General features: G+C 38.7%; 1 protein-coding gene across 1 annotated transcript in view; it reads right to left on the bottom strand.

The window, feature by feature from the left end:
* The window catches only part of CTNNA2 (catenin alpha 2), a 1,212,193-nt gene that overhangs the window by 239,043 nt on the left and 950,931 nt on the right, over window positions 1-22,219 (bottom strand). Inside the window, exon 9 of the mRNA XM_024129861.2 lies at window positions 918-1,070. Coding sequence (XP_023985629.1) covers window positions 918-1,070 — 153 coding nt within the window. The remainder of the gene's footprint in view (window positions 1-917; window positions 1,071-22,219) is intronic.

Genomic DNA, 22,219 nt, shown 5'->3' with positions numbered 1-22,219 from the left:
TAATTTTTAGCTTGCATTTAAGTTGTCTTCAGTTTTGAGTAATTTTATTTTATTTTTGAGTTACAGTGGGGCTATACCAGAGTTTTTGTTGCTGTTTTTGCTGTTGTTTCTAAGTACTCAGACCCTGAAAAAGTTTTAACCTGGCTCTGATAACCATTCCCTAAATTTGCCAGGACCCTTGCACTCCTTGACTCTTTTTCTCTATCACACACATTTCCTGTTCAACATCTCTCTTTTCTATGTAGCCCCACATCACTCAATCCAACCTTTGCCAAGCTGTTGGTTTTCAACTCCTAGATTTAGGCAGTCTGGTTAACATTTCACTTTTATTTTGTTTCCCTTGAACAATATTTTTCTCAAAATCACACAGCACAATTTTGCATTTATAAAGCAACTCCCACAGATGTCTCTAACACAGAGAATATACTTAGGACCTGAACTTAAACTCCTACTACTGCCCCAAGATCCTTCACCAGGAGTTCAGACATCTCTTATAGGGAGGGGGGATTGATTTTTACATGTTCATAATGTGGCCAGCTAATCCAGGCTTAGGTGGGTAGAGTGGAGATGGGGACGAAAAGGGAACAGTGTTTAAATCTCCTTTTGGCAATTTTAATTCTATTCCCTCTAATCAAACCTGGTCTTCAGCACTTTGGAGGGTCCTTTCTATTACTCCTGTTTCAGCCTCTGCTTATTGTTCAGGAAAATTAACAGACATGTTTCAGAACACGTTTAGAATTGTCTAATAGAGAGAGGAGAGATTACTGAAAACATGTTTCCTTTGCAAGGGATGGAGTCAACAGAAAATAAAAGAAAGATCCAGGAAAACCACAGAAGGACGGCCTGTTGAAATTCCAAGAGACATGTAGAGATTAAAACCACTGATAAATTCTAGTCTTGGCCCTCTCTTGACTTACCTCCACCAGCTTGTTGGCATGCTCGCGGAAAACCTGGGCGTATTCCTTCACTTCCTTCTCATTCCCACTTTTTGCAGCCTCAATGAGAACTAGCAAAGGGACGTTGGTTTCCAAGAAAGAATCAGATATGTGATCCATCACTGCTTTCCGAAGCTACAGTGGAAACAAAAACGGAAACACACACAATTAAGGAACAGAGGAATTGTCTATTTGAGTGTATCACTCATTTAGCCATATGAATTATATCACTGCCTGGAAATAGTTTTTCTAAAATCCCAGTTCTCGTTGTCCACAGGCATAATGTTCCAACTCTCTTTTTAATCTTTCTGGTGCTTATCACATCAAAGGAAGGCAAAGAGATATGACTGATGAGTGATTCTGAATTAGCTATATTGTAGGTCAACTTGAAAGTTGACCTACACATAGCCTGTAGCTCAATACATTATAAGTTCTCCTTATCAAAGTTCTGCTCTCATCCTTCATTGGCCAAATGTCTCCCTTCGGGTTTTGAATATTGATTCAGCTAAAAAACTTGGGCTCTTTAGAAAAAGGAGAAATCTAGGCATCATTCAACAGGTGGGGAGAACTTTAGGTGAACTGGGCCTTGAAGCCACCCTAAAACCTTACCGCTCTGCAGTCTCCTACCCTTTACAGATCCATTGTTTGTATTTAATGGAAGTGGAAACATGAAACAACTAACGATATCAAAAATGTGTCTGCCCAGGTGCCATGATGATATAGTTGCTGTGCTCCAGAAAGAAGTACTGACAATTATTCTTCAGGGTAAGTTAGAATAAACATACCCTAATTTCTAACAATATTCTGGGTATATATTATGTGCCAGACAACTAAGGTTAACCAAGATCTTTACATATTACATTACTTAATCCTCACAACAATACTCTGAGATAGGGACTAGTCTTATGCCAGTTTTTCAAATGAAGAAAATGGGACTTGGAAAAGTTAAATAACTTGCCTGCCATCATAAGGTGGCAAGTAGCAGAAGCCACTATGAAAAACTCTGAAGGGGACAGTGCAGTGGACACTTGAAACTGACCTGGCTTGGCTCTCTTCCAGGACAGAGACCCTCATGAAAGAGAAACTACTGGAATGAAATCAAAATTGAACTGGATAGGGGCAACAGAGATAAAAGAAAGGGAAAGTCCAGGTAAAGTGGGGGCAATTGTCAGAGCCAGGCTATCTCACCAGTCAAGCCACTGTGTTGTTTTTTTTATTTTGGTAAAATATATATAGCATAAAGTTTTCCATTTTAACTTTTTTTTTTTTTTTTTTGTGGTATGCGGGCCTCTCACTGTTGTGGCCTCTCCCCTTACGGAGCACAGACTCCATATGCACAGGCTCAGCGGCCATGGCACACGGGCCCAGCTGCTCTGTGGCACGTGGGATCTTCCCGGACCGGGGCTCGAACTTGTGACCCCTGCATTGGCAGTCAGATTCTTAACCACTGCGCCACCAGGGAAGTCCCAACTGCTTTCTTTATTTTAACCATTTTAAAGTGTACAATTCAGTGTCATTAATTAGCTTCACAATGTTGTGCAACCAACACCACCATATAGTTCCAAAATATTTCCATCACCCCAAATAGAAATTGTATAAACATTAAGCAAAAATTCCCCATGCTTCCCTCCTCCCAGCTCCTGATAAATCTACTCTCTGTCTCTATGAATTTGCCTATTCTAGATCACTCATATAAGTGAAATCATACAGTATTTGTCATTTTGTGTCTAAGCCACTGTACTTTTAAATGTTACACAAAAGTAACAGGAGTGAGAGCTCTGTGAAGCTAGAAGAGCTATTTGCTCTTCTAGCCTCTGTCTAAACCTTCGGGAAGATTGAGTTCACATAAAAATGAGCAACTTGAAATTATCAAGGTCAAAACTCACATAAAATTATTATAAGAAAAATATATCATCTCTACACAAACTGAAAGCATGCCAGAAAAATATGCCTGTAAAACAAATTAAAACTGTAACCTACTATTTCAAACATATTAAAATACACTAAAAATTGACGCAAGAACATAAATTAGAAAAAGAAGAAATTATAGGATGAGGTCATGAAACTCAGAAAAGAATTATAAATAAAAGAAAAATCATTTGAAGACTAAACAAGAATGAATAAACACAATAGCAAATGCCTCAAGAGAAATAAAAAGAGAAAAGAAGGAAAAATTTTTACCCAAAATAAATTTTTAAAAAAGAGATTTTAAAAATTTGAGAAAAGGTGACAAATATTGAAGATAGGCAAAGAAAATTCAATTTATGGCTACTAGAGGTCCCTAAAGAAGAAAATCAAAGCAAGAAAACAGAAAGAATACTAAGAAATCTAATTCATGAGTTTTCCTCAATATATATATATAAAATTTTCAATTAAAGTGTTATATAAATATAATCACATATTTATTTTATATAATTATTAAAAATATATAAATTATATTCTTTCTACATTTAATGTAGAAATATATATTCTATATAGAAATATGTATTATATATATATAAACTATTTTCTGAAAAAGCATATCATGTACTTGAGAAGAGTGATCTATACTATCAACCAAGAAAACTGGATTCTAAAGAAAAAAGGGGCAAATCCTTATGTACTTAGGCAAATAGAGCATGTGACTTATAAAGGAAAGAAAATCAGATAATCACCAGACTTTTCAACAGCAAAGCTTTTGCCAGAAGAAAATGAAATACTATATGTAAGATACTCAAGGGAAGAAAATGTGAGCTAAGAATTTTATAACCAGCAAAACTGACTTTCAAGGATATAAGCCACAGACCAAATTTGATCAACATGCAAGAACTCAGAAAATATTGTTCCTATGTGACTTAGGGAATCTGTTAGAGAATGAACTTTACCTGGCAAAATAACTAGAAAAACATAAACATAATATCTAGAAAAACATAACATAAGTACTGGCAGTGAGCATTCAATATATACATGTTTATAGAACTAAGAATATAGGATAGTCAAATGGGAGAGAGTATAATATAAAATGGATGTATGCTCTGGCAATGAAGAGGTAAAAATGAAAAGAGAAAGGGAATAGGATCTTTTTTGTGAAAAGATTTTAACTATCTTATGTAATTTTAATTATAATGGTAGTATGAAGATTGCTATTCTAACACTATTGTGTTTCAAGGTAAAATAAAGCAAACAGTTATGAAAGTTTATTTCTCATCTCCTGTGTTCTTGCTAACCAGAAGTGTTGGTGTGGAAGAAAGATGATGTAATATAGAAGAGGTTAAGGAAAAACCCTATAATCCTAGATCTGAAGTAGAAATATCAGTATGAACACATGAGATTTTAAAGTGAAAACACACACACATGTACAATTTCCAAGTTCAGTCCAATGAAAAGGTCTAAGAACAATGGCCAGCCCAGTAGCAATGAACATCTTGAAATACAATTTTCCCCTAAACCAAACTAGGACTTCTTAGAGAAATTGTTGATTCCAATTTCTTTGAGGCTAGAAATATACAAATAGCCTGAAATATCTTATTATACCAGACAGCAAAGAGAGATCAAAGACTACTAGGGTCATGTAAAAATAACTCAGGAGGCTCCCACTTGGCCAAAGACTAGACAATTTAAACATCACAAAGAATAAAAATTCCAGTGGCTTGAAACCCATCAAATATGTTTAAATGAGTTTATAATGACTAAAAAATAATAATAATTCATTGGTCACCTTCAGAGGATGACAAAGAACCAATTCATTTATCTTGGAAGAATCAAGAATACATCTTGCCTTTCCTACATGAACTGAAATTCTTTGTAACGAGGAAAATGGCTGTCTATAAATTTAGTCCACTTAATAAATGAAGACAAAATGATAGAATATCACCATTTTGCAACCTTTAATGAATTAAGACATCAGACAATGAATAGTGGTTGAAAACATCACAAAAAAGATACAATTTAAGAATTGTGAATCACTATATTGTACACCTGTAACTTATATAATATTGTATATCAACTATACTTCAATCCAACTATACTTCAATTTAAAAAAAGAGAGAACTAGACATTATGTGCCTTCTGATGAAACACCACAATCCCAAGTATGGTGAAGCCAAAGGGATCAAACCTGAACATGGTAGAATCTATGGATTCCCTTGGTAATTTACACAAAATATAGAAGACAGAATAACATATGGGACTGCATCACACATATCTATTCAGCTAAATGCAAACTCTGGAAACCTTACAGTACAAACCACCCGGGTCCCCCAACAGATAGATTATAAGCAAAAGAAAGAGATGGAAGGGGATGCAACAGATTAAGAGACTAAAAAATAAATCCCCAAACGTGGGCAAACCTAAACTATATCATCTGAAGTTGCATATCAGAGTGATAAAACCACAAAGGAATACAAGGAAGTGAGCATTCTCAAAGTCAGGATAATGTTGCTTTTTGAGCGAGGCAGGAAATATAAAAGGAGTTTCTACAGAGGCTGGCAAAGTCTATTTCTTGACCTGGGTAGTGGTTACAAGAGTGTTTGCATAATGATAATGCTTATTGTGTGTGGATTTCTATATCTATGCTTTATTCTATAATTAAAAATTTCAAAAAAAAAAGAAACATTTCTCATGCACACTTTTCCAATTTTATCTAGATGGAATACAGACATGACCCCAAGGTGACCTGGGAAGCCATGAATTGAAGATGGTGTACAACCCCTCTTCCCTCCAATCAACCTACACCTGAATGCATGGAGGAGAGCTTCCCAGTGTTCTGTCACTGGCCCAGTATTGTTACATGATTAAGAATGCAATTCTATTTTGTTGGAGCTGTTGCACATTTTGAAGTTTATTAGTTATAGTAGTTGGTCTGTTCTAACTTAACTAGAACCCATTGAAACAGATCTCTTTTTTTTCCTGCCAATTCTGTCTTCTTTCAGGCTTCCTTTGCTTCCCTTGATTCTTCCTACTTAAAAGGTGGGCCCCAGGCTAGTATCATTGCCATTTCCTGGGAGTTTGTTACAAAAGCAATCCTCAGGCCCATCCCAGACCTCCATTTCAATCAGAATCTGCATTTTAATAAAAAGCCTAGGTGATTCCTATGCACAATAAAGTTTGAAGAGCATCACCCTAGAAGACCTATTGTATCAGTAAGTTCTTAGTTGTAAGCATTAGAAATTGATTTTGGAAGGTTTAAGCAGAAAAGCTCTCCTGTTAGTTGAAAGAAAGAACGGAATTCAAAAATGTTAGGACAGGGTTTGCCTGGTGGCGCAGTGGTTAAGAATCCACCTGCCAGTGCAGGGGACAAGGGTTGGAGCCCTGGTCTGGGAAGATCCCACATGTCACGGAGCAACTAAACCCATGCGCCACAACTACAGAGCCTGCGCTCTAGAGCCTGTGAGCCACAACTACTGAGCCCACGCACCACAACTACTGAATTCCACGTGCCTAGAGCCCGTGCGCCACAACAAGAGAAGCCACCACAATAAGAAGTCCGCGTACCACAACGATGAGTAGCCCCTGCTCCCCGCAACTAGAGAAAGCCCGCAAGCAGCAACAAAGACCCAACACAGCCAAAAATAAAATTAAAAAATAAATAAATGTATTTTTCAAAACTGTTAGGACACTGTGTCTTTATGTCATTAGCTTCTGATGCAAAGTCTTAGGCAAATGAACCTGATTTTTATCTGAGTGAAATACAGACCCAAACTCTGGGTCATGTGTAAACATCTAGTTGCAAGGGTGAAGGAGGAAGGTGTTGGGAGGAAAGCATTTTGTAAAAACAAGTGTTCTGGCCATTTTAGCTTCTTACATACCAAAATTCAAATAATGAGGAATTCCCCAAACATAGGAAAGGAATTCAGATGCTGACTCAAAACCAAAAAATGGTCAGTAAATAATAGATCTGGTAGAACAATAATTCAGGTACTCAAGCATGGGTGGAAGGTGGAAAAAAAAAATACATTTATAGGAAAAAATTAAAGGTGAAGGGTTGTCGGTAAGGAACAATATCAGAAACTATGGTCTGGGACAGGAATGGCAAGTATACTACCACCTTTCCTTTCTATGCCTACACCAGACATGACTAATCAATCCCAGTGTTCTTTTATTCTGAGCTCAAATACCATTTCATAATCCTTCTTAGGACAGTGTTCCAGATACCTAAAGCCAATAAATCCTATTTCTTCTGCAGAAGGAAAGCTTTCTTTCTTTGCTGAATCTTACCTGCAATTTAAGTGTTTTTGCATGCCAACCTTTAGGTGGAATTGTCTCCAAGCATCTGACAATCCAGTGCCATCTTGATTTTCAGAAATAAGAGTTAATACCCAAATCTAGGCTGGGCTCATGATAGTTAACAAATGGCTGATTGCTTTAACATGTCTTGTCATTTGGACAGATGTTTAGAAAAATCTTGTTAAGAATAATAGTATTCACCTCACTACAATGATGTAAGATACACCAATCAAGGTCAAATTCGGTGTAGAGGGTGATTTTAAATGGGCTCAAAACTTTGAACCTTAAATATTTCCATGGATTCAGCTGCTCTGGGCTCTTCACAATCACTGACATATTTTGCCATATTTCCTTAAGCTTTGGGGTGTAATTGTTATTAAAAATGAAAAATCAAAACAACAAAGTGTCTGGGCCAGGAGCCATCTAGCCTAGGGGCTTGACAGGAATTAAGCCTCATTAAGTCAGGCAAATTTTAGCCAGTCTGAAGGTCAATTAAGGTAATCAGTCAGTGCAGTAATCCACCCAAAACCACTTTAATAAGCTAAGGTGCTGCCAATGCACACAGTGCACTGGTAATGACAGCACTGCTCACAGTTTGGGATGGGGGTGGGGGCAGCTGTTGGGGGAGCAGAGGCATATCTATGAAGCTTGTGCAAGAGCACTTAGAGAATAATCATTTCTTTTCCCTTTATTTTGTTTTCTATATGAGAAACACATAAAATCCTTTGGTCATTCTATTCATTATCCTGATGGCGCTATCTTCTGTGAAGCAAAATCATTTTAATTGGGATACTAGCTTCTTTCCTTAATGAAACCAATTATTTCTTTAAAAAAAAATAAAAAAGAAGAAGAACAGTTCATCAGGCTTCATGCTTTTCTCCATATACCCCTCTCCCCAGTTCAGGACCTACTGGATCAATTCAAAGCACAACTGTCATCATTAGAAACACCAATGTGCATGGCCCTAAATAACAAACACATGATGGTTTAGTTTAGTCAGATAAACAGTCCATGCCCTCTAGATTTCTCCTCTAGGAGTGCTGATGCAGTCAAGATAACAGTTGATACATATCTTGCTGATGGAGTAAAAAGCACTGAGTAGATAACTGTAGTAGATTAGTTATATGAATGGCCCCATTCTTCACTCTCCTCTACCCAAGCCCATTGCCATGTAATTCTGTATTGTCTGCCTTCTCTGGCTCTGGGCTGGGCCATGTGGCATGCTTAGGGTCAATGGATGTTGACCATTATGATGAATGCAGGGGTGACTTTGCTTGATCTAGTGGACTTGCTTGGTTTAGTTCTCTGCCATTCTCATGAGTAGGACATGCCTAGGCTAGACTGCTTGTCCCAGGAGGAGGGAGACAAACATGTGGAATAGAACTAAGTCACCTCAGTCATTCCCATCAAGACCATCTTAGGTCAGTGAAAAGCAACTGAGCCCATACACATGAGAAGTCTTGACTAAGGTGACCACCCTAGACTACTGAGCAACAAATGCTATTTCTGCATGCCATTGAGATATTATACTGCACTATTGTGACAATAGATGACTGATAATATACATATTAAACTAGAATAAGTTTTTGTGGTCACTGAACCATTTTGGGGGGGCAGACACCATCAAAATAAGTTTCTGATCAATCAGTTGACTAGTTGGTGTCATTCTAACTCAGATCTTTGGCCAAAAGCACTGGATTAACAGTAGTCTGCTCTACATGTACAATTATAAGCTCTGGGTTATGCTTAAAAACATCACAGCTGCAATTTCTTATTTTTATAGATTTAACAAATTATTTAGTTTGAAATTGTACTGAAAAGACAAGTCATAGGGACTAGGACAGGGAAGGATTGGTCAGGGATCATCCTGAAGAATAGCAGCAGGTACTTGGCTCCTTCTGCTGGCTCCATTTTCTGTCCCAGTATGCACAGCACTGTACCAAAGTCCCCTTCTTACTCCACAGTAGGCAAGGACAATTGCTTTCATGGGAAGAGGGAATGAAATATTGCCTTAGGATCCCAGGCAGTGCTGGGTCATCATGGATCACCAGATGGCCTCAATCCAGCATGTACAGCAGCTTTCCTTAGTGCTGGTAAAAATGTTAGCAGAACATAGAGCCCATAATCGCTGGAGGCAATACAAGGAAGCAAAAGAGAGATTGGCGGAATGGAGGGTGCACACAGAAGGCAGAAGCAGATTGCAGCAGTGGGCCATGGAGAAAAGGTGGCAAAAAGGGGAGCAGGAAAGGATTGGGGAAAATTATTATGTCATATTAGCAGACTTTAATGCTTATTTTGTGTCAGACACTGTTCTAAATGCTTGGAATAACTCATTTATTTCTCTGAAAAGACCTGGGGTACTATTTTCTCCATTTTATAGGTGAGGAAATTGAGGCAATTGAATGTTACTTGTCCACATTCACAAGGCTGATAAGTGGCAGTGGCAGGAATTGAACCCAGGCTGGCCCCAGAGTTCACGCTCTGAACTACTAGTATAAGCAACCTCTCCTTTGTCTAAATTTTTCCAGCTTTGCATACATTATTGACTGAAAGCAAAGGTATATAGATACTGATGGTGCATAAAATTCCAGGAACATACGTGATCCAGCTTTCTGGATGATGAGTGAAGTGCATGAAGAATTCTAGAAGGCTCCCCCAGGACAATAAAAGAAAAAAAAAAAGAAAACCCCAGTAGAGAGGATGGGAAACAGACCCAGGGGCAGATGGATACCCCAAGAGGGAGTAAGTTGTCCCTCCAGAGGCAGAAGTGATGCTGAGTCCTAATGAATCCCCATTCCAGAAGCTGAAAGGGACCTCCTGTATACTCACTATGAGACTCTGTGACTTTCTGGGGCTTTATGAGTCTGTAAAGAAAAAAAAAAAAATGGAGGACTCATGGGTCAAGATATGTCTACTGCAAAAACATGTCCATGGGTCATACTTGCTTTTATGTAACTATCTTATTAAAACTTTTTGGTCAAAGTGTTTTAAAACAGTAAATTGTCAGATTCTCAACAAAGGCTCAAGTCAACAGAAGTGAGAGTCCTCCCAGAAATGATTGGGATCCACTTCCCCTGCTTTCAGATGGTAATTATGGTATGTATGAAAATCTATAAGCCAGGTGGTGACAGAGGTTAGAAGGGATCTGCATTATTATAGAGATATCTTTGAAAGGTGCAGATGAAGGTTAGTACTGTAACAATCTAGCATTCTAGTTTTTTTCTCATTCTTGAGAGTTTTAGGATCAAATCATATTCATCCTAAATATATCTATCTATTACATAGTCCATGAGCAAAGGCACATCCAAAATTGAGAGCCAGAGTCCTAAGCAGCCAGGACCAGGGACACCTTGAACTTGGTATCATCCAGCAAGTGCAGGGACTCATAAATACTGCCTTCATTAGCTCATGAGCCCTGTGATTTGTGTCTCTGATGAATAGGGGCGCATTTTTTGACCCCTCCAGTAAACAGGCAATGTAATTCCTCTGTAAATTGACTATTAGAATGGCTTAAATGCCTTTGCCTACAAGCTGAAAGGCATAGTTAACACTTTTTACATAAGCTAGAAGACCAAAATTTAGCTATCAATCAACCAGGGCAGAAAGGAATGACTTGACAAAATCATTCGTTAAGTCTGACAGGAGTCAAGAACACAAGGCTTTCTTCCAACTATTTAAATGTATGTGTGACAAGGGAATATTAATTGCCTAAGACAAGACATTTAAAGGTATTAGCTCAGCACTATCAGTCTATTTTACCCAATTAGGGCTATTCATCAATGTAAACAACTATATTTTCTTCAGCAAACCAAAAGAAATACAGTTGATGGATCACAACTGTTCTAACAATTCACTTTCTTATTTCATAAGTGGGCAGAGTGATTAAAGGATAGAGTTTAACTCACAAACTCAAGAAGAAGAATAAACTGTCTCAAAAGTGACCAAAATGGTCTGCCAATGGGGTGGGACATGAGGAAGGTATGATGTGTATTGAGCCACTTTCAAATAGATACTGCAAAAGTGTTTTGCACAAAGTTTAAAACTCTGCAACCATTTGATGAATATGAAACAGTTCTCTGAAAAAGACAGTTCAAGAAAAAAATGGCTCTCCCAGCCAATGAGAATCAGAGAAGCTTAAACTTGGATGAGACTTTGAAGGCTGTATGCCCAATTTTAATCTAACCAATGAAAGGACATCTCTGCAAATCTTTTTAATGGGTAGACATTCATTCTTTCTCTAATTTCAGTTTTATTGAGATAAAATTGAGATTAAAATAAAATTGTAAGATATTTAAAGAGTACATTGTGGTGATTTGATATACATATACACTGTGAAAGGATTCCTCCTATCTAGTTAATTAACATATCCATCACCTCGCATACCTTTTTTTTTTTGGTCAGAACTTTAAGTTCTACTCTCTTAGAAAATTTCAATTTTACCGTACAGTGTTATTAACTATAGTCACTTTATTATTTACATGAGACTCTCAGACGCTATTCATCTCATAGGTTAAAGTTTGTACCTGTTTACCAACCTCTCCCCATTCTCCCATCCTCCAGCCCCTTGCAACCACTTTTCTATTTTCCACATTTACGAGTTTGACTTTTTTCTTTAAGATTCCACATATAAGTGATACCATGCAGTATTTGTCTTTCTCAGTTTGGCTTATGTCACTTAGCATAATGCCCTCAAGGCTCATCTATATTGTCACAAATGGCAGAATTTCCTTCTTTCTAATGGCTGAATAATATTCCATTGTGTGTGTGTGTGTGTGTGTGTGTGTATTTTATATATATCTCACACCTTCTTTATCCATTCATCTGTTGATAGACACTTAGATTGCTTCCATATCTTGACTATTGTCAATAATGTTGCATGGACATGGGAGTTCAGATATTTCTTTGATATTCTGTTCTCATTTTTTTTGGATATATACCCAGAAGTGGAGGAGCAGATCATATGGTAGTTCTATTTTTACCTTTTTGAGGAATCTCCATACTGTTTTCCACAGTGGTTGCACCAACTTATACCCCACCAACAGTGCACAAGGGTTCTCTTTCCTCCACATCCTCACCAACACTTGTTATCTCTGGCCATCGTAACAGGTATGAGATGATATCTCATTGTGGTTTTGATTTGCATTTCCCTGATGATTAGCTATGTTGAGCCTGTACCTGTTGGCCATTTGTATGTCTCTTTGGAGAAATGACTATTTGGGTTCTCTGTCCATTTTTAATGGGATTGTTTCTTTTCCTGCTGTTGAGTTGTATGAGTTCTTTGGATATTTTGGATATTAACCCCTTAACAGATATATGATTTGCAAATACGTTCTCCCATTCCATAAGTTTCCTTTTCATTTTGTAGATGGTTTCCTTTGCTGTACAGAAGGTTTTAGTTTGATGTAGTCCATTTGTTTTTGATTGTTTGTTTGTTTGTTTTTTCTTCTGTTGCCTTTGCTTTTGGTGTCAAATCCAAAAACTCACTGCAAAGACCACTTCCAAGGAGCTTATACCCTATGTTTTCTTCTAGGAGTTTTATGGTTTCAGGTCTTATGTTCAAGTCTTTAATCAATTTTGAGTTGATTTTTGTATATGGTGTAAGACAGGAGTCCCATTTTATTCTTCTGTATGTGGATATCCAGTTTTCCTAACTATTTATTGAAGAAACTACCCTTTCCCCATCATATATTTTTGATTCTAGTTGTAATCTGTCTTCAGTTGTGCATTTCAACATCTTTTTCTGATCTCACAGGGGGAAAAAAAGGATCTATAAAGAAAAATCTACACAAATGCCACATTAGTATTAAAGAGATTTAAATGTTAGACCAAAGAAAACAAATAAGAGTAAATGCACAAAAATAAAATGGGGTATGTAGTAATGCACTCAGCTCAAAGGAGGCAGGGACCTTATTATAAGAGTAGTAAGAAATTCACAGAGAGGAAAAAATATGCTTTATCTCTTTCTTTATTCCACTGCCTCTACTCAGTAATTGGTGTTCACTCATTCATTCCTTCTACTAGCATTTAAGAGTTCCGGGTGTACCAAGCACTATGTTTGACCAGGGACACAAAGAAAAATAAGACAAATCATCTACTCTCACTCATTGCTAAAAATTCCTCTATTACCTCAATTCCCAATTACTAATAAAGCTACAGTGATCAACTTAACCACATATACTTGACTGGCCTCATAAACGCTGCTTAGAGGCAAGCATGAGTTCTTCCTATTCAGTGTATTGGAGGCTGGCCTCCCTCTTTTAGGGAACACCCTAAAAGAGTCCAAATTTGTTAATTTCCTTCACATCATATTACTAAAGACTTTTTCTCACTTAGAAAGCTTCTCCCAGGATTCCTCCACCTCTCCATCAGAACAGACATACTTTCAAATATGCAGTTTGTTAGCCTGGAAGGTTTGGTATTTCAAAAGGGTGGAATTTTAGGTAGCATAGGTGAAGGTGGAAAAGATATTTCTAGTATAACACCTTGTTCAGAGCCCTTAACCCACACTGAAAAGCAGACCGATTATTCTGTGTATTTGGAAGTTCTACTCAGTTTCCGGCTGCTTATTGCCCTTAATATTAATCCTGTGCATGTTCACTTTTATAACTTGCAGAGAAATTTCCTAGACATTATTTCATTTGACCTTATTTACAATGTCATGGTTAGGGTGACAGATGTGGTTTGCAGGGTGAGCATCATTTTCTTTGTTATATCCTGATAGACGAGGAAAGGGAGGGTCCACTAGTTACACATAGAAAATAACAGAGTCAGGTCTTCTGGTTCCAAGAATAGTGCTATTTTACTTAAGGTCTATGTGTTTATGAATCTGGCTGTTCATATTCACAAATCCCAATTGGACAAAGATGATCTTTTTTTCCATCCTTCACTCCCACACCTAGTCAACCATTTACCCCCAGCACTATATCCCCTCAGGCACTGCTTACCACAAGGGAGGATCTAAGTTTAGATAGCTGGATATTTCCTTCTGAGTGTTTATTATCTGCCATTGATTAACTTGTATTGAATGGGCATAAGCTGCTTGAATCCAATGTGAGAGAGTCAAGAGTTGTATCAGATAAGTTAACTCTAGCAAGGACTCTTAGGAATTTTATGAAATATTGCTCAAAGAAAGATTTGATGCCCCCTGCACCAACTGCACTGGCAATTGAGAGAGATAATCATTGAATGGATGGTTTTATAGAAGGCTAACAATAGAAGCCTATAAAAAGTGTATTAAGAGCAAGATACAGAGGAGAACAACTCTCTAAAACCATATTTCTTTCTAGTGGGGTCAGTTCTTTCTATACACCTGCCACAGTGTGGCAGGATTTGTACCAGATAGAATCATCTGGCCCCATACTTCCATATTTCTGGCCATTCCACATTACAACACTAGTCTTGTGGGTCTCAGAAGAATCCCCAATGTAAATACAAGAGCTTCTGGGAGGATCCCACCCAAAACTTACCAGTTCCCACTCCAGGTATCAGATGAGTGACACTTCCGTTCACTTGAGCAAGATGGGAAACTTGGGGGGATAAGATGTTGTTGGGTAAGAGAAGATGAGCACTTACTGTTGGTACATATGTCACTTGTAAATGAACCTCTAAAACTTCTGACCATTTGTGGTCATCAAAGAGCCCATCACATTTTCTAAAAGAGAAAACCTTTCACCCATGCTCCCCTGCTCTAATCCAGTTATAGATAATCGTGTACCTCTGAGCTAACTTCTCTCTCCCGAGCTCTGCCACTGTACGCTATACTTCTTCACTTCCTGTCTTTAACTATTGCACAGTTTCCAACAGCTGCTGAATTTTTCCCTAGAGGGGCTTCATTTCAGACAGAGTCCTAATGATTACTCCACATTTCTAAGTTTGTGGAAATCCTATAACATGTCTGATGCTATCACTGTTTAAAGGAAAGGTAGGAGACAGTCAGACTTCAGGTCTTTCAGTTTTTCAGGGGATCTGGACTCTTCTTACACCATACTTGTTTCATCTCAAGCAGACTCTTACTTCTAGAGCATGGGTTGCCCTATTTTTCCTATAAAAGGCCAGACAATATATAATTTAGTCTTTGCAGCCAGTTGGTCTCTACCACAACTACTCAACTCTGCCATTATAGAACAAAAACTGACAATACAACTTCTTTACCTAAACAGGCAGAAGGCCAGATTTGGGCCACAGGTTTGCAGGCACCTGTTTTATGTGGTCTCACCCATGGATTTTAAGTCTTGCAACCTTATCACTCTGTCCATGTCACTCTGTTGCTTCACTAGTACTGCAAATCCCTGGCTATTTCAAGCTCCATTCACCCACTCTTTACTTAGAACTGAGCATCTGCAGTACCCAGCAGTTACCTGCTTAAGAAGAGAAATAAGGAGGCTAGAAATGGCCTCAAGAGTCCCCAAGGGGCCAGTCTGACTGCTTTACTTGACCAAGTTGACTTTTATTCTCTTTGCCTCATGCTCTGCTAGAAAACATAGGTTATTTCAATGGTGTCTAAGGAATTCCGTTTCTAGCAGACACTTTGAGGCAAAGAACAGAGGAATGGTTAGCTGTAAAAGCAGGAGTTGTTGACTCTTCCTAAAAATTCTGTGGACTAGGAGGGTATCTGGTTGGGTTGCCCAGCCTGCTCATTACATCAGTAGGTGTTCTGACCTGGACTGGACTCCAAATCCTGATATTTCCTCCTAATTTGGCAAACATATTGAGAGTACTTCCACAAACTGGACAAATACACAAAGAATGCACCCAAAGAGCAACAGACAAGCTGGTTGCTATGGTAATTTACAGACACAATGAAAGTCAGAAGTGATCTACTTTCACCTGGTTATTATGGCATCTATGGCTACAGCCTCAGGGTCACATTGATCTAAGCCTTCAGATTTCAAAGGAGGGGCTGAGGGAAATCTGCTCAGTCAGCATGGTTCATTAGTGCTGCCTTCTTCCTGCCCCTGTGACCCTGAGCCCTCCCTCGCCCATGTTCACCTGCATGGACCTCCCAGCTCGCCTTGACCAAAGGTGCTCTTCAACTTCTCTGTCACCCCCTTCATGCAGCTGCAACTCCGACTGCAGCTACTTAAAGGCAGCTTGATCTTCACTGAAATTGAAGGAATCAAATAAAGGTATAGACGTACTGCCCTTAAGAGTTAACAGGATTGATGTACTCATGAAAAAACAAGAAATTGTGGAATGAAAGAGGAGGTACTGAGACTGGTTATTCACCCAAACTTCTGACAAGTACTTATGGTTGGATCAGATGGAAAATCCCCTTTTATCACCAGAGCCCTCAAGAAAAATCGTTCCTCTCTAACCCTAGAACACTGGGGCACAATCCATTCATCTCTTTCTTACTGAATATACCAGGTAGGTCAGCTAGTCTCTCGATTTGCATTTAATCAGCTATCCCCCACGCCAGCTAAAATGAAAGTCCTTTACTTTTTCCCCCTGTGATTAATTAGGAAAATAATTATCAAAATCTCATTCATGGCTCAATGTCTTGCACGGGGCTGGCCACAGATATGGATGATTTAAGGAAGAAAAAAAAATGATGATATTAAAGAGGAAAGCTATTATTTTGATTATTATTGAGGATCTCAAGACATTATTAATTGATATTTACCTTATAGCCTTCCCATTAATGGAATTTTAATAAAAACTATAAACTAAGACCAAAGTGTATCAACTTTAACAACTACAGTCATTAAAAGGACAGGCTTCAGAATCCGCCCACTTGGGTTTACTAACTTACCAGCTTTACATCAGTAATAAATGTAATTTCACTGTCATAGCTTCAATATGCAACTCTGTAAAAATTAAATCTTTTGATAATAATAGATTGTAGAATCAAATTGTAGATAAAGTGTCAAGGAGAGAATGGACACTTAAGCAAATGTCCAACAGTTTCAGTGGCTTTCAGCTTTGCTTTTTTGACCTTCATACATAACCAGATACAAATAGGAACAATGGATCAGATGATTAAGAGAGTTGGCTATTTCAGCTTTCAATGACAAGACAGCAGCAGCTGCTCGGTTCCTAAGCCTAACCACTCTTAGCATTCAGAGTTATGGAAAGGCAAGCCAAGTGGTTGTGAAGCCATGAATTCATATGCAATAATAATCACTATTTGTAGGTCTTTGAAACTCTAAATAGAGTTCTTTACTGAAGCTTTTATCTGGGCCTTAAACTTAGACAAAGTAGAAAAAAAATCAGTTTTGCAGCACAAAACCAACATCAATGGTTGATAATTACAAAATCACTGATCTTAACTCAATTTCCTAGCTACTAAAATTGCCCAGTAATGGTACCAGATGCTGGGTAAAGGGATAAGCTCCCATATCTAAAGCAGAGGCTGTTGCAGGTGATGTTAAGGATGCTGAAGAAAGACCTTTTGCCCTGAGAAAAGACCTTAGAGGTCCCTTCTACTTCTAAGAATTTATGAGTCCATGACCACTGAATCCATCTCTCTTTTTTCAAAGCTGGTTGAGAAGTAAGCTCAGAAGATATTATTCCTTTCTTTTCCTACCTCTCCTTTTCCCCTACTCCTATCCCCCCTCTGATTTTAGGGGTAACTGCAAACCTTTATACACATATAATCATATAATCATCATTCAGCTTTTAAAATAAGCATTTAAACAGACTGTATCCATCGTATATTAACACATATATGTGGAATCTGAAAAAATTGGTATAGACGACCTTATTTACAAAGCAGAAATAGAGATATAGACGTAGAGAACAAACATATGGATACCAAGGGGGAAAGGGGGGGGTGGGATGAATTGGGAGATTGGGATTGACATATATACACAATTGATACTACGTATAAAATAGATAAGTAATGAGAAGCTACTGTATAGCACAGGGAACTCTACTCAATGATCTGTGGTGACCTAAATGAGAAGGGAGTCCAAACATGAGGGGATATATGTATACATACAGCTGATTCACTTTGCTGTACAGTATAAACTAACACAATATTGAAAGCAACTATACTCCAATAAAAAAAAAATGAGAGGGGCTTCCCTGGTGGCGCAGTGGTTGCGCGTCTGCCTGCCGATGCAGGGGAACCGGGTTTGCGCCCCGGTCTGGGAGGATCCCACATGCCGCGGAGCGGCTGGGCCCGTGAGCCATGGCCGCTGAGCTTGCTGCGCGTCCGGAGCCTGTGCTCCCACGGCAGAGGGAGGCCCGCATAACAAAAAAAAAAAAAAAAAAAAAAAAAAATGAGAGACTGTATCCTTCTTTCTGAAGTTAAAGATGGGTGTGATTTTTCTCCCTCTCATTGGAGGGCATTCTTTGTTGAGATGATTAAATTTCTTACCTTATTTTCTGTATATGAAGGAAATTTTCCATGCTCCAGCCTGACAAAAATACCTGTTCTGGGTACAGTTTCCTGAAATGTGGCACCATATGTGCATCAGTAAACATTATGTGTAGAGTAAATTAAGCCAAGCCTTATAATGAGGCAGTAAGGAAATTACTGTAGACCTGAAAGAGTAAATCAGCAGTATTAAAATGCTCTCCATTTTCTCTGAAGCACTTCAGCGTGCCATAAAAAAGCTCTTATCACTGTGATAAACATCAGAAAGAAATGCATTTGGAGCAAGACAACCTAAAAGACACCACAATTCAAACAGGTCTTCAAATCTGGAGTCCAAGGAGTCATCTCATCACAAAATTTAAAAGTCAGCCCTTTTGGCACTAATGTAGGAGAAAAAAGAAAACTGCCTGACATTGAGACTTTGGGGGTAAACTCTCTCATATAGCAGGTGCAGTAAAGACATTAAGAGATAGAAGCTCTGGAGCAGAGCCAAGACTAAGGAGAGTCACCCATCATAAACAAAATAGCAACGCTGTAAATAAAAACGGGATCAGTATTGCTGGGTTTTTCTTCTGCTTCAGGCTTCAGTATAGCTCAGCACTGCCTTGCTACTGATCCTGTCTTTATTTACAATGTTGATAAGATGCTCATCATGAATTTTTTTGCATTAATTTCAATTTTCTAAAATACTGCAGAAAATATAATTTATCTTGATTACTCAGTTTTTTTGTTATCTCTAAAATTATGTGCCATAGGCTACTGCCTCATTCCCCTTCACCTCCACTTGGCCCTGCACAGATCTTGCCAAGCCCTTCAACACAGCACAGTGAACAATTAGACCATCCATTTCTAATCTTGGCCCATGGGGAGAAGAGGCTCAAGCTTGGATTCTCCCTCCCTCAAAACAAGTATTGTATCTGTGAAGTGGTGAGGTCTAGAAGATGCCAAATGGATTGGAGAGAACTTGGAGGGCTTCTGGAATCCTCAAGTAAATCTTCCAAAGGACTGTAATGAGATCTAAAAGTTCCCACCATCAGAAACAAAGGCAGTGGAATTCAAACCTGACAGAACATCACAATTACCTAGAAAGCTTATCATGATACAGAGTTTAAGTTACCACTGTCTGTACCTGAAATCAGAAATCTCTCAAGATGGAGCCATATACAGGTTTCTCCCGCTATCCGGAAGTAGAGTATTCCTATGAAACCTTTTGTAAGCTGAAATGCTGTAAACCGAAGAAGCAACTACCTTATGATGCATCTTGCCAATGGATTCACAAAATAAATCAAGATAAAACACAGATGCTTATAAACACAGTTCAAAGCTATGGCAGCTGAATGCTGAGATGTTGAGTGTAGTTCCCGGAGAAGGGGCTTGACGGTACCACTTTTGCTACTCGTGGTGCCCACGGCCTGTATAAGAGCTGGCTGCAAAATACTGGACAGATTTTTGCGTTTCACCTTTTTTTTTTTTTTTTTTTTTTTTTTTGTAAAAGCAAAAATCCTCCAGATTTCGTTCAGTTAGCAAAAACGGGAACTAATGTAGGTATTTTATAAAAGCAAAATGGCATAAAATGGACTTTTAGAAAGTGGGGGATACCTGTATCTGCATTTTGGCAGGTTCTTGAGCTGACTTTTCTAAAGCCAGCCCAGCAGCAGGAGACATCTGGGTTAAAGCATAGAAGCTCTCTCTTAAGATGGAAAAAGCTGTTATTATCACAGTAAAAATGGACTTTTTAAGCTAACAAATCTTGTTCCTAAAACAACAGAAGCAAAGACATGAGAGCTTAGAACAGAGGGAAGTTGATGATTGGGATATTTTGGGGTGGGATAGCTGCATACAGAGGATTCTTCATCCTTTCAACACCTGTGTGGTAGCAGCTTACTTTATTTTGGGCGCTAAGATATGCCTTGAGGAAACAAAGAATATCAGGACACAGGCACAAGCAAAAGCACATAAACAACTTAAATCGACTGTAAAAAGTGTCATAATAAAGCTATTTTAAAATGCTTTAGGAGCCTACTGAATAAACCCTGTTTATAAAAATTGGATAAAGTTGTGATGATAAGGTGACATTTAAGCTAAGCCTTGTAGGAAAAATTGTGAATTTTCCTAAAAGGAAAATAAAAAAAGGAGGGAGGGAGGACATTTGGAAAAATTGTTAATTTTCCTGGAAGAAAAAAATTAAAAGGAGGGAAAGGGGTCATTCCAGGCCGAAATAACATCAAGTGCAAAGTCATGAAGATGTGCGAATACTGGTCTAAGAGACTGCTGGAGCTACAGTGCGCTGAAGGCAGGGAGCCTGGGATCAACGCACTGGTTATGAGGCTGTGACCATCCTTTTCGTGAAAAGCAATTAAGCAGTGCCAATGGCAGTGGAGAGGAAGGAATGCACTTGAAACACAGATAGGAGGTGGAATCAGCTGAACTAAATGACTGCACTTAGGATGGATGTTCTGAAATGTTTGGGTAAGCTGAAGGGACATTCAAAAAAAAACACAAAAATCCTTGTTGTTTGAATCATCATCTTTGAAAATCTTCCAAATTTTCCTGCTTAGGAGTTTCATCCTGGAAAATATGACAGAATTTTTTTATAATCCTATATTGGATCTTCCAGTGTCAGGATCAAGATTCTATGTAGCATTCTCATTGCCTAGGACAGGAGGTGTCAGAGACAGGACCAAAAGCAGACATTCTCTTGAATGTCTCAGACATTCTCTTGAGACTCAGACATTGCTATGTATCCTTCCCCATCCCACTTTTCCTTGACTTCTGGGGCCTGGCGGTTTCCTATTCATACACGTGGTACAGATCCCTCTGCTCAGTACAGCGTGTTATTTGATTAATCAATATTGATCAAGCTACTGGACTTCTTCTGTGATCTAGACTCGCTAGTGAGAGAGAGGTCAAGCTTGGCATCCTCCACAAGCTTGTGTTCATTTGTGAACCATCGACCACATGTTGGCTCACAGGAATCAATTAAACTACCCCATGGGGGCTTCCCTGTTGGTGCAGTGGTTGAGAATCCGCCTGCCGATGCAGGGGACACGGGTTCGAGCCCTGGTCTGGGAGGATCCCACATGCCGTGGAGCAGCTGGGCCGGTGAGCCACAACTACTGAGCCTGCGCGTCTGGGGCCTGTGCTCTGCAACCGCGATGAAGAGTGGCCCCCGCTCGCCGCAACTGGAGAAAGCCCTCGCACAGAAACGAAGACCCAACACAGCCAAAAATAAATAAATAAATAAATAAATAAATTTATTTTAAAAAAAAACTACTCCATTATTTGAATAGTGTCTTTGTAAGGAAAGAGTTTGCTGATAGTGATATTTTAAGAACTGTTTGCAAGGATAAAATCATGTCCCTTGAACTTGGCCTAATGAGCGTTTTCCAGGAGATAAATAAGTATGTGGTGGCCTGACATTCAGGACTGCTGTAACAGGAATTTCCTAAGGTAGAGATAGGTTGAATATACAACCGAGATCAGGGGGCTTGTCCAAAGATCTCCTTTCAGAGTGCTCTTGAGCTCTCTTCTACCTCTGCTCTTCTCCTTCTGGCCTTTTTGATTCTGATTTTGGTGTTTCTGATGACATTTGTGTTCAGCTGTCCCAGAGTTGCTTCTGTTCTGTATTTTAAACCCCAATTGCTGTATGATCATTTTCTGGTCTCTACATTTCTACAGCAGCACGGCAATCTGACCTAGGGGTAATCTGACCAGGGATTGTTAGCTCTGACATAGGTTTTCAATGTGAAGAACACAAACC

This window comes from Physeter macrocephalus, chromosome 12 (assembly GCF_002837175.3).
Source record: "Physeter macrocephalus isolate SW-GA chromosome 12, ASM283717v5, whole genome shotgun sequence".
Lineage (NCBI taxonomy): Eukaryota > Metazoa > Chordata > Mammalia > Artiodactyla > Physeteridae > Physeter > Physeter macrocephalus.
This window is presented reverse-complemented; position numbering and strand designations above follow the sequence as displayed.